This window comes from Panulirus ornatus, chromosome 56, assembly GCF_036320965.1.
Source record: "Panulirus ornatus isolate Po-2019 chromosome 56, ASM3632096v1, whole genome shotgun sequence".
NCBI lineage: Eukaryota > Metazoa > Arthropoda > Malacostraca > Decapoda > Palinuridae > Panulirus > Panulirus ornatus.
Window position 1 is genome coordinate 9,700,151 of NC_092279.1, and position 13,238 is coordinate 9,713,388.

A 13,238-nucleotide genomic window follows, 5' to 3' on the forward strand; every position below is an offset into this window, starting at 1 on the left:
AGCGCAAAGAAACAGATGAAAGAATGGCCCAACCCACCCACATACACATGTATATACATACACGTCCACACATGCACATATACATACCTATACATTTCAATGTATACATATATATACACACAAACATATACATATATACACATGTACATAAATCATACTTGCTGCCCTTATTCATTCCCTTCGCCACCCCGCCACACACGAAATGACAACCCCCTCCACCCGCACGCGCGCGAGGTAGCGCTAGGAAAAGACAACAAAGGCCACATTCGTTCACACTCAGTCTCTAACTGTCATGTATAATGCACCGAAATCACAGCTCCCTTTCCACATCCAGGCCTCACAAAACTTTCCATAGTTTACCCCAGACGCTTCACATGCCCTGCTTCAAATCCATTGACAGGACGTCGACCCCGGTATACCACATCGTTCCAATTCACTCTATTCCTTGCACACCTTTCACCCTCCTGCATGTTCAGGCCTCAATCGCTTAAAATCTTTTTCACTCCATCCTTCCACCTCCAATTTGGTCTCCCACTTCTCATTCCCTCCACCTCTGCCACATATATTCTCTTTGTCCATCTGTCATCATTCACTCTCTCCATGTGACCAAACCATTTCAATATACCCTCTTCTGCTCTTTCAACCACACTTTTATCATTACCACACATCTCTCTTAACCTTTCATTACTTACCGATCAAACCACCTCACACCACACATTGTCCTCAAACATTTCATTTCCAACAAATCTACACTCCTCCGCACAACCCTATCTATAGCCCACGCCTCGCAACCATATAACATTGTTGGGACCACTATTCCTTCAAATATACCCATTTTTGCTTTTCGAGATAATGTTCTCGCCTTCCACACATTCTTCAACACTCCCAGAACCTTCGCCCCCTACCCCTACCTGTGACTCGCTTCCGTTTCCATGTTTCCATCCACTGCCTGTTATCTAAAACACTTGACTTCTTCCAGTTTTTCTCTATTCAGATTTACCTCCCAATTGACTTGTCTCTCAACCCTACTGTACCTAATAACCTTGCTCTTTTTCACATTTACTCTCAGCTTTCTTCTTTCACACACTTTACCAAACTCAGTCACCAGCTTCTGCAGCTTCTCACCCGAATCAGCCACCAGCGATGTATCATCAGCGAACAACAACTGACTCACTTCCCAAGATCTCTCATCCACAACAGACTGCATACTTGCCCCTCTCTCAAAAACTCTTGCATTCATCCTCCTAACAACCCCATCCATAAGAAACTTAAATAACCATGGACATATCACGCACCCCTGCCGCAAACCGACATTCACTGGGAACCAATCACTTTCCTCTCTTCCTACTCGTACACATGCCTTAAATCCTCGATAAAAACTTTTCATTGCTTCTAGCAACCTGCCTCCCACACCTTGCACTCTTAATACCTTCCACAGAGTATCTCTATCAACTCTGTCATATGCCTTCTCCAGGTCCATAAATGCTACATACAAATCCATTTGTTTTTCTAAGTATTCCTCAAATACATTCTTCAAAGCAAACACATAATCCACATTCTCTCATACATCACCATGCTGCAATGGGAAGATGATACCACGCCAAATGTAAAAAAATGTTTACACTAGTTGGTCATGTGACAGGAAAACTTTAACCAGCGTTCTGTTTGAGGTCAGTATTCAAAATACACTTATTTGTCAGCAATTGCTTTGTATAGAGACCTCAGCTTATATCGTATCCAAATGGGTGTGGATCTGCTTCCCTGGGCGACATTTATTTGCTACTGTAATCGTTTTTATCTATACGAATATACACTAGATTGTTCACTAAGCCTTGCCTAGTTAAGTGTGTATGATTTCCTCCCTTCTGTGCAATACATATATATAGGCGTCAATAGGTACCAAACTTACTTTTCGTCACCGATAAGGCAGCCACTGATGAGCCAATCCAAGAAGGAGTCCCGCCCAACCTCCTCCGTAGCCCAACTGCACGGATCAGGCCGAAGCGTCCTAGTATTGTGTTGACACCGTTGACCCGCCACCGCTACCAACACCAAAGCCGTCAGCGTCCACCTGCTGCAGTGGTAATAATAGGTTGCTGTTGTTATCATAATCACTATTGTTATTATTAATATATCATTATTATCATTAGATCATAATCCTATAACTTTGGTCTATGATGTGACCGTCGCTGTGGTTAGTATGTGGACCCAAATGTTCACGACACTGCCTTTGGTAAATCTAAAAAAAAAAAAATCAGTCAACCTTATGAACCACTTGACAGAACCACCGATAACAAGGATGAACGACTTCTTTATGTGTAAGTTATAATGCACTGGAGTAATTACCTAACGTAACTCCTATTTACCTTCAACTGATCGAAATGAGATAGTCTGGGTGCGGGTGCGGAAGTTCATGTTATGTACCCTCATGTATACTATATATCATGTATCCTTACATATACGTAATGTTCATGTGTTGTGATGCCATGCCACCACACCGTCTTTGTGGCCTCTACCTCGGTGAGAGGCGTTAAGACGGGACACAGGTAGGGGTAGTGTAGTAGTGTAAGAACTGCCTTGAATGATCCCACAGGTGAGTTTAGTAGCTGCTGTTTGCCAAGAGAACCTCCTCGTCCTGCGGAGAAAAGGGGTCAGACTTGCAGAGACCATGCTGTTGCAGCTGTCGTGGTCCGATGGCTGTCGTTTTTGCCCCTCGACGTGTCCCTTCAAGTAAAAACACTCCGACGTTTACTTTGGGCGCGGGATGTTGGCTTCAGGCAACGGGCAGCTTGTTGTCACGGACTTTCTGTGAATCCTGTAGCGTCTTGCGACGCACTTCCTTGATGGGTCCCGTGCTGCCATAATGGGAGCACTCTCTCCTGGCAAGACACTGCTTCTCTCGTCCTTAAGGATGTATCGTGACACCACAGCCATCACACTGCTGATGGGCGTTCTGCTTGTTTGGTGGCGCGCGTTCTCCAACGATTGCGACGCCGGGCATGGCAACGTTGGTACTGGGGATGATTCATAGGCGTCGGGGAAACAAAGTAACAGCACAGGGTCCCGATGTGGGCAGGGGCAAGGTGTCAACCTTGGGCCGTTAAAATCACGGCGAAAAACACCTGGGATGGTCACGGCAGACTACAGACGGTCAGCGACGTACGGGGGGGGGGGGGGGGGGGGGGGGGAGAGGTACGGCACAGGAAATGCAGGTCGGCAGCACGTGAGGCTGGGCACCAAAGGCAGTTATGGCGTGTTATGGTGGCTAGCAATATCTTGCGTCACTGTGTCTGTCTTCTTGCACCCCTCCTTTATCCTACTCATTGCGCCAAGTAGGAATGGTGAAAGACACTGGTGAAGACATGACACTGAGCTTATACACAAACATGCAAGCATATATGAAATGAGCGAGACCCAAGGGAACGTGTTAACTGCCTAAGAACTTATCACTTCTGCCGTCAGAGGGCATGGCGACCGTTCAAAGTAAAAGGGAGACGGGCCTAATATATTTATATATCAACATTACATATAAGGATACACGAGACAGTATACGTAAGGATACATAAAATAAACTTTGAAACTCTTAATAGATACCTGATTAGTGATTTGACCTGCTGGAAAGGCTTAACTACATACTACAGTGCATCTCTTTTTGATCTAATGGGGAGTTGTCAGTAGGTGATTAAACTACATGTTGATAGTGAAAGTTGTTAATTGAAGGAAGGGATATATGGAAACACCAAGAGGAAGATGATAGATCAGACTGCTGATATGTGAGCCGCTTATCCCCCTTCTCAAGAGTTCCTATACGTTTCAGCGGCGGACAAACGCTGATTTTCACAAATTTCTGCTAAACGAATGGTTGTATCACCATGATATTTCAGCACACTATCCTTAACACCCGGGCCTAATTTATGGCTGACATACCACATTGCTATATGTGCTATGTGAGGAGTTTACTGAGTGATATTAAGCTTACGCCAGTCATCATATCGAAGGCGTTATAGGGAATCAGACGAGTGTGGGGTAGTCGTCTAACCCTCCCTCAACACTTCGAACCCCCCCCCCTAGACCCCCCCAATATCGCAGTATCTCCCTCCCCATTTCCGTCTTCACCCCATATTTACACCAACCATTGTCTAAATTTGATTTTGTCGTATTCTAATTACGTACATTAATAATAGGTATGACAGTATGTATATATGTATCATACATTAGTAATGATATGTAATACTGTTATTGTGTATGGACGTGAAAACCAGAGTGCGTCAAACGACCATGAAAGCAACAGGTAATCCCGTTGTTAATAACCGACGTGTTGACAGCGACAAGAAGAATGAAGTCAGTTTTGGTTTTGGACAACCAAATGAAATCGTTTATGGGTACTTCATGTGTTCTTTACGTTTTTGAATAAGAAATATATGCCTTAATATAATATCCAACACCACCACCACAGCCTCCCATTCCACACCGGCACCACCACCGCCTACATCGGCTGTTTGTGATATCTTTACTGTCGGTGCAATACGGCGCCACATCCACAAGAAGATTTCGGAAAAACAATATTTAACACCGAGAGTCATATCAGCGAACCTGAAAACACATGGGATCCTCCCGGAGGATACCTCTGACACCAGAGTTTAGCGGATCCTGCACACCATGTGATTTCAATACAGACTGTCACAGCGAAAGATGTATGTAAGGAGGGAATCGCTGGACGTTGTGTCGTCGGATTGACGCTCTCCGGGCTCTACAGCGCCACCGAGAGGAGGGAAGGAAGGTGGTATATGTGGATGAGACGTGGTTTACCACCAGGATGGGCCACAGTAGGGAGTGGCTAGATACCACACAAGCTCCAAGCAACACCACGTACAGTCGTCAGGTAACACCTGGTGAAGGGGAGCGATTTGTAGTGGTCGCAGGTGGCACGGACGAAGGCTTTGTAGACAGCTCATACCTGTGCTACCCAGCCAAGACCAACCAGGGTGATTATCATGGAGAAATGAATGCCGAACTGTTCCTGCGATGGCTAACAACGCAGCTCCTTCCGTCACTGCCAGAGCCATCGATACTTGTGCTAGACAATGCACCATACCACAGCCAGCTGACGGAGGAGAGTCGATGCCCTACTACGGCCACCAGGAAGGCGGACCTCATCATCAGGTGGCTGGAGCAAGATTTCCATCCTACCTGCTGCCACTCGCCCTGAGCTGCTGGTCCTCTGCCAGCAGAACCGTCCACAGCCCCAGTATAAGATCGACAACACCATCCGTATGTGGGGCCACGAGGTCATACGGTTGCCACCTGGCCACCCCGAGCTCAACGCCATCCAGCAAGTATGGGGATTTATGAAGCGTCATGTGCGCTCCACACTCCAGCGGTTTACCCGGACGGACTTAAAGGCAAGATTGGAAGAAGCCAGGCAATTGGTACACAAGGACGTGTGGGCGGGAGCTGTTCAGCACTCCCGTAATTCTGAAGAAGAATACTGGAGGACTGACAACATACACGAGGGAGTCGAACCCGTTATTATTAACATCGCCAGTGATAATGAAGACGATGACGTTTTCTTTGATAGTGATTACGAATAAATTTGGTTTTCTCATATATATATATATATATATATATATATATATATATATATATATATATATATATATATATATATATATATCATCCCTAGGGATAGGGGAGAAAGAATACTTCCCACGTATTCCCTGCGTGTCGTAGAAGGCGACTAAAAGGGGAGGGAGCGGGGGGGCTGGAAATCCTCCCCTCTTGTTTTCTTTTTTTTAATTTTCCAAAGAAGGAACAGAGAAGGGGCCAGGTGAGGATATTCCCTCAGAGGCCCAGTCCTCTGTTCTTAACGCTACCTTGCTAATGCGGGAAGTGGCGAATAGTTTGAAAGGAAGAAAGGAGATATATATATATATATATATATATATATATATATATATATATATATATATATATATATATATATATATATATATATAGCATCAGATTGGGGAAAAGCAGTGTGGTTTCAGAAGTGGTAGAGGATGTGTGGATCAGGTGTTTGCTTTGAAGATGTATGTGAGAAATACTTAGAAAAGCAAATGGATTTGTATGTAGCATTTATGGATCTGGAGAGGGCATATGATAGAGTTGATAGAGATGCTCTGTGGAAGGTATTAAGAATATATGGTGTGGGAGGAAAGTTGTTAGAAGCAGTGAAAAGTTTTTATCGAGGATGTAAGGCATGTGTACGTGTAGGAAGAGAGGAAAGTGATTGGTTCTCAGTGAATGTAGGTTTGCGGCAGGGGTGTGTGATGTCTTCATGGTTGTTTAATTTGCTTATGGATGGGGTTGTTAGGGAGGTAAATGCAAGAGTTTTGAAAAGAGGGGCAAGTATGAAGTCTGTTGGGGATGAGAGAGCTTGGGAAGTGAGTCAGTTGTTATTCGCTGATGATACAGCGCTGGTGGCTGATTCATGTGAGAAACTGCAGAAGCTGGTGACTGAGTTTGGTAAAGTGTGTGAAAGAAGAAAGTTAAGAGTAAATGTGAATAAGAGCAAGGTTATTAGGTACAGTAGGGTTGAGGGTCAAGTCAATTGGGAGGTAAGTTTGAGTGGAGAAAAACTGGAGGAAGTAAAGTGTTTTAGATATCTGGGAGTGGATCTGGCAGCGGATGGAACCATGGAAGCGGAAGTGAATCATAGGGTGGGGGAGGGGGCGAAAATCATGGGAGCCTTGAAGAATGTGTGGAAGTCGAGAGCATTATCTCGGAAAGCAAAAATGGGTATGTTTGAAGGAATAGTGGTTCCAACAATGTTGTATGGTTGCGAGGCGTGGGCTATGGATAGAGTTGTGCGCAGGAGGGTGGATGTGCTGGAAATGAGATGTTTGAGGACAATGTGTGGTGTGAGGTGGTTTGATCGAGTAAGTAATGTAAGGGTAAGAAAGATGTGTGGAAATAAAAAGAGCGTGGTTGAGAGAGCGGAAGAGGGTGTTTTGAAATGGTTTGGGCACATGGAGAGAATGAGTGAGGAAAGAGTGACCAAGAGGATATATGTGTCGGAGGTGGAGGGAGCGAGGAGAAAAGGGATATCAAATTGGAGGTGGAAAGATGGATTGAAAAAGATTTTGAGTGATCGGGGCCTGAACATGCAGGAGGGTGAAAGGCGGGCAAGGAATAGAATGAATTGGATCGATGTGGTATACCGGGGTCGACGTGCTGTCAGTGGATTGAATCAGGGCATGTGAAGCGTCTGGGGTAAACCATGGAAAGTTCTGTGGGGCCTGGATGTGGAAAGGGAGCTGTGGTTTCGGGCATTATTGCATGACAGCTAGAGACTGAGTGTGAACGAGTGGGGCCTTTGTTGTCTTTTCCTAGCGCTACCTCGCACACATGAGGGGGGAGGGGGATGTTATTCCATGTGTGGCGAGGTGGCGATGGGAATGAATAAAAGCAGACAGTGTGAATTGTGTGCATGTGTATATATGTATGTGTCTGTGTGTGTATATATATGTGTACATTGAGATGTATGGGTATGTATATTTGCGTTTGTGGACGTGTATGTATATACATGTGTATGGGGGTGGTTTGGGCCATTTCTTTCGTCTGTTTCCTTGCGCTACCTCGCAAACGCGGGAAACAGCGACAAAGCAAAATATATGAATATATAATAAGTATACATATATATATATATATATATATATATATATATATATATATATATATATATATATATATATATATATATATATATATATGTATATATATATATATATATATATATATATATATATATATATATATATATATATATATATATATATATATATATATATATATATATATATATATATATATACAGTGTATTTGAATGGAGAAAAACTGGAGGAAGTAAAGTGTTTTAGATATCTTGGAGTGGATCTGTCAGCGGATGGAACCATGGAAGCGGAAGTGGATCATAGGGTGGGGGAGGGGGCGAAAATTTTGGGAGCCTTGAAAAATGTGTGGAAGTCGAGAACATTATCTCGGAAAGCAAAAATGGGTATGTTTGAAGGAATAGTGGTTCCAACAATGTTGTATGGTTGCGAGGCGTGGGCTATGGATAGAGTTGTGCGCAGGAGGATGGATGTGCTGGAAATGAGATGTTTGAGGACAGTGTGTGGTGTGAGGTGGTTTGATCGAGTAAGTAACGTAAGGGTAAGAGAAATGTGTGGAAATAAAAAGAGCGTGGTTGAGAGAGCAGAAGAGGGTGTTTTGAAATGGTTTGGGCACATGGAGAGAATGAGTGAGGAAAGATTGACCAAGAGGATATATGTGTCGGAGGTGGAGGGAACGAGGAGAAGAGGGAGACCAAATTGGAGGTGGAAAGATGGAGTGAAAAAGATTTTGTGTGATCGGGGCCTGAACATGCAGGAGGGTGAAAGGAGGGCAAGGAATAGAGTGAATTGGAGCGATGTGGTATACAGGGGTTGACGTGCTGTCAGTGGATTGAATCAAGGCATGTGAAGCGTCTGGGGTAAACCATGGAAAGCTGTGTAGGTATGTATATTTGCGTGTGTGGACGTGTGTATGTACATTGTGTATGGGGGGGGGGGGGGGTTGGGCCATTTCTTTCGTCTGTTTCCTTGCGCTACCTCGCAAACGCGGGAGACAGCGACAAAGTATAAAAAAAACAAAAAAAAAAACAAAAAAAAAAATACAGTGTATTGTTACGAACATGGTGTATGTGCCCACATGCTCTTATATATGTATGATGTGTCTTTGTGTATGGTGTGCCTTGGTGTAGGGTGTTGTTGCCCTCGGCTCGGACCTCACTTCCCTGACCAAGTTATTTGTCTTAGTAATCGTATTTTGAAGCAGATGCTTACCAGTCCTCCAGCACCCAAACCCTTATCAGTGGCGTCAGGTCAAGGCGTAGGGCCAGCTACGGGGTATGTCATCCCGTACGTTCGCTGCTGTCGTGAACTAGGGAACAAAGGAGTTTGAAATCTAGGCAAGATGTGGGCCGGACCTTAGGCCTCCTCCACCCAATCACGTTGGGATGAGGGCGTGACAATTCAGTCTTTTGACCTAGCCTTTTGACCTTTTGATCGTAGCCATAGATGGCGGGTCAAGGCGTGGCTAGCTGTTCCTGCCTTGCTGGTCCTTCACTTAAACGGCTCAGACGATCGTCTGGGAGTCGATTCCTTCAGCAGTCCCGAGCCCAGCAAGGTAATGAAGGCTTTCCCTGTCTCGAACGCCGTAGCCACCGATACCCTAGTTTGTAAGATGTTTGTTGTGTCACGTCAGGCTTAGCTAAGAGTAACGATGATGTTTACTATGTCACGTCAGGGTTAGCTAAGTGTAACGATGATGTTTACTGTGTCACGTCAGGTCTAACTAAGTGTAATGCTATCGAATAAATTATCATAAAGGAAAGAGATCTCATGGTTTGAAATCTTATCAGGAATGTTAACTCATGTTCAATGTTAAATTCATGTTCAATGTTAAACTCATGTTCAGTGTTAACGTAAATGATTCATGCCTGATTTATATGTTCACCTTGTATATTTGAATTCTTTCATTATAAGTAATTCTAACCCTGGTGTTTGTTCTAATCCCATAACGTTATCATGGTGTTATCCTGAGTTGTGCAACATAACAAATCAAACGTCCTTCCAAAGACAAGGTTCAATATAGTATTTGTAACATATATATGTTACTGGCGAACTTGCTCGAATAAGTATTGAGTTCGCAACAATTTTTTTTTTTTTTTTTTTTTTCAAAAGAAGGAACAGAGCATTGGGCCAGGTGAGGGTAATCCCTCAAAGGCCCAGTCCTCTGTTCTTAACGCTACCTCGCTAATGCGGGAAATGGCGAATAGTTTGAAAGAAAAGATAAAAAAAATATATATATTAACTTTCTAAAATGGGAAACAGAAGAAGGAGTCACGCGGGGAGTGCTCATCCTCCTCGAAGGCTCAGAGTGGGGTGCCTAAATGTGTGTGGATGTAACCAAGATGTGAAAAAAGGAGAGATAGGTAGTATGTTTGAGGAAAGGAACCTGGATGTTTTGGCTCTGAGTGAAACGAAGCTCAAGGGTAAAGGGGAAGAGTGGTTTGGGAATGTCTGGGGAGTAAAGTCAGGGGTTAGTGAGAGGACAAGAGCAAGGGAAGGAGTAGCAATACTCCTGAAACAGGAGTTGTGGGAGTATGTGATAGAGTGTAAGAAAGTAAATTCTCGATTAATATGGGTAAAACTGAAAGTTGATGGAGAGAGGTGGGTGATTATTGGTGCATATGCACCTGGGCATGAGAAGAAAGATCAAGAGAGGCAAGTGTTTTGGGAGCAGCTGAATGAGTGTGTTAGTGGTTTTGATGCACGAGACCGGGTTATAGTGATGGGTGATTTGAATGCAAAGGTGAGTAATGTAGCAGTTGAGGGAATAATTGGTATACATGGGGTGTTCAGTGTTGTAAATGGAAATGGTGAAGAGCTTGTAGATTTATGTGCTGAAAAAGGACTGATGATTGGGAATACCTGGTTTAAAAAGCGAGATATACATAAGTATACTTATGTAAGTAGGAGAGATGGCCAGAGAGCGTTATTGGATTACGTGTTAATTGACAGGCGTGCGAAAGAGAGACTTTTGGATGTTAATGTGCTGAGAGGTGCAACTGGAGGGATGTCTGATCATTATCTTGTGGAGGCTAAGGTGAAGATCTGTATGGGTTTTCAGAAAAGAAGAGTGAATGTTGGGGTGAAGAGGGCGGTGAGAGTAAGTGAGCTTGAGAAGGAGACCTGTGTGAGGAAGTACCAGGAGAGACTGAGTACAGAATGGAAAAAGGTGAGAACAATGGAAGCAAGGGGAGTGGGGGAGGAATGGGATGTATTTAGGGAATCAGTGATGGATTGCGCAAAAGATGCTTGTGGCATGAGAAGAGTGGGAGGTGGGTTGATTAGAAAGGGTAGTGAGTGGTGGGATGAAGAAGTAAGAGTATTACTGAAAGAGAAGAGAGAGGCATTTGGACGATTTTTGCAGGGAAAAAAATGCAATTGAGTGGGAGATGTATAAAAGAAAGAGACAGGAGGTCAAGAGAAAGGTGCAAGAGGTGAAAAAAAGGGCAAATGAGAGTTGGGGTGAGAGAGCATCATTAAATTTTAGGGAGAATAAAAAGATGTTCTGGAAGGAGGTAAATAAAGTGCGTAAGACAAGGGAGCAAATGGGAACTTCAGTGAAGGGCGCAAATGGGGAGGTGATAACAAGTAGTGGTGATGTGAGAAGGAGATGGAGTGAGTATATTGAAGGTTTGTTGAATGTGTTTGATGATAGAGTGGCAGATATAGGGTGTTTTGGTCGAGGTGGTGTGCAAAGTGAGAGGGTTAGGGAAAATGATTTGGTAAACAGAGAAGAGGTAGTGAAAGCTTTGCGGAAGATGAAAGCCGGCAAGGCAGCAGGTTTGGATGGTATTGCAGTGGAATTTATTAAAAAAGGGGGGTGACTGTATTGTTGACTGGTTGGTAAGGTTATTTAATGTATGTATGACTCATGGTGAGGTGCCTGAGGATTGGCGGAATGCGTGCATAGTGCCATTGTACAAAGGCAAAGGGGATAAGAGTGAATGCTCAAATTACAGAGGTATAAGTTTGTTGAGTATTCCTGGTAAATTATATGGGAGGGTATTGATTGAGAGGGTGAAGGCATGTACAGAGCATCAGATTGGGGAAGAGCAGTGTGGTTTCAGAAGTGGTAGAGGATGTGTGGATCAGGTGTTTGCTTTGAAGAATGTATGTGAGAAATACTTAGAAAAGCAAATGGATTTGTATGTAGCATTTATGGATCTGGAGAAGGCATATGATAGAGTTGATAGAGATGCTCTGTGGAAGGTATTAAGAATATATGGTGTGGGAGGAAAGTTGTTAGAAGCAGTGAAAAGTTTTTATCGAGGATGTAAGGCATGTGTACGTGTAGGAAGAGAGGAAAGTGATTGGTTCTCAGTGAATGTAGGTTTGCGGCAGGGGTGTGTGATGTCTCCATGGTTGTTTAATTTGTTTATGAATGGGGTTGTTAGGGAGGTAAATGCAAGAGTTTTGGAAAGAGGGGCAAGTATGAAGTCTGTTGGGGATGAGAGAGCTTGGGAAGTGAGTCAGTTGTTGTTCGCTGATGATACAGCGCTGGTGGCTGATTCATGTGAGAAACTGCAGAAGCTGGTGACTGAGTTTGGTAAAGTGTGTGGAAGAAGAAAGTTAAGAGTAAATGTGAATAAGAGCAAGGTTATTAGGTACAGTAGGGTTGAGGGTCAAGTCAATTGGGAGGTGAGTTTGAATGGAGAAAAAACTGGAGGAAGTGAAGTGTTTTAGATATCTGGGAGTGGATCTGGCAGCGGATGGAACCATGGAAGCGGAAGTGGATCATAGGGTGGGGGAGGGGGCGAAAATTCTGGGGGCCCTGAAGAATGTGTGGAAGTCGAGAACATATCTCGGAAAGCAAAAATGGGTATGTTTGAAGGAATAGTGGTTCCAACAATGTTGTATGGTTGCGAGGCGTGGGCTATGGATAGAGTTGTGCGCAGGAGGATGGATGTGCTGGAAATGAGATGTTTGAGGACAATGTGTGGTGTGAGGTGGTTTGATCGAGTGAGTAACGTAAGGGTAAGAGAGATGTGTGGAAATAAAAAGAGCGTGGTTGAGAGAGCAGAAGAGGGTGTTTTTGAAGTGGTTTGGGCACATGGAGAGAATGAGTGAGGAAAGATTGCCCAAGAGGATAATGTGTCGGAGGTGGAGGGAACGAGGAGAAGAGGGAGACCAAAAATTGGAGGTGGAAAGATGGAGTGAAAAAGATTTTGTGTGATCAGGGCCTGAACATGCAGGAGGGTGAAAGGAGGGCAAGGAATAGAGTGATTGGAGCGATGTGGTATACCGGGGTTGACGTGCTGTCAGTGGATTGAATCAAGGCATGTGAAGCGTCTGGGGTAAACCATGGAAAGCCGTGTAGGTATGTATATTTGCGTGTGTGGACGTATGTATATACATGTGTATGAGGGGGTTGGGCATTTCTTTCGTCTGTTTCCTTGCGCTACCTCGCAAACGCCGGAGACAGCGACAAAGTAATAAAAAAAAGAAAAAAAAAAAAAATATATATATATATATATATATATATATTATATATAATATATATATATAAAAATATATATATATATATATATATATATATATATATATCATTAATTTAGAGAGAAGAAAAGATGTTCTGGAAGGAGGTAA

The 13,238-nt window shown here is 43.7% G+C and overlaps 1 protein-coding gene and 1 pseudogene across 1 annotated transcript in view; one reads left to right on the forward strand and one right to left on the reverse strand.

Annotated features, from left to right (window-relative positions):
• LOC139765869 (dual oxidase 2-like) overlaps positions 1 to 13,238 on the reverse strand; it is a 188,292-nt gene that overhangs the window by 163,305 nt on the left and 11,749 nt on the right. The window contains exon 2 of the mRNA XM_071693732.1: positions 1,910 to 2,074. Within this exon, the coding sequence (XP_071549833.1) occupies positions 1,910 to 2,074 (165 nt within the window). The remainder of the gene's footprint in view (positions 1 to 1,909; positions 2,075 to 13,238) is intronic.
• LOC139765895 (uncharacterized) lies at positions 4,788 to 5,591 on the forward strand (annotated as a pseudogene).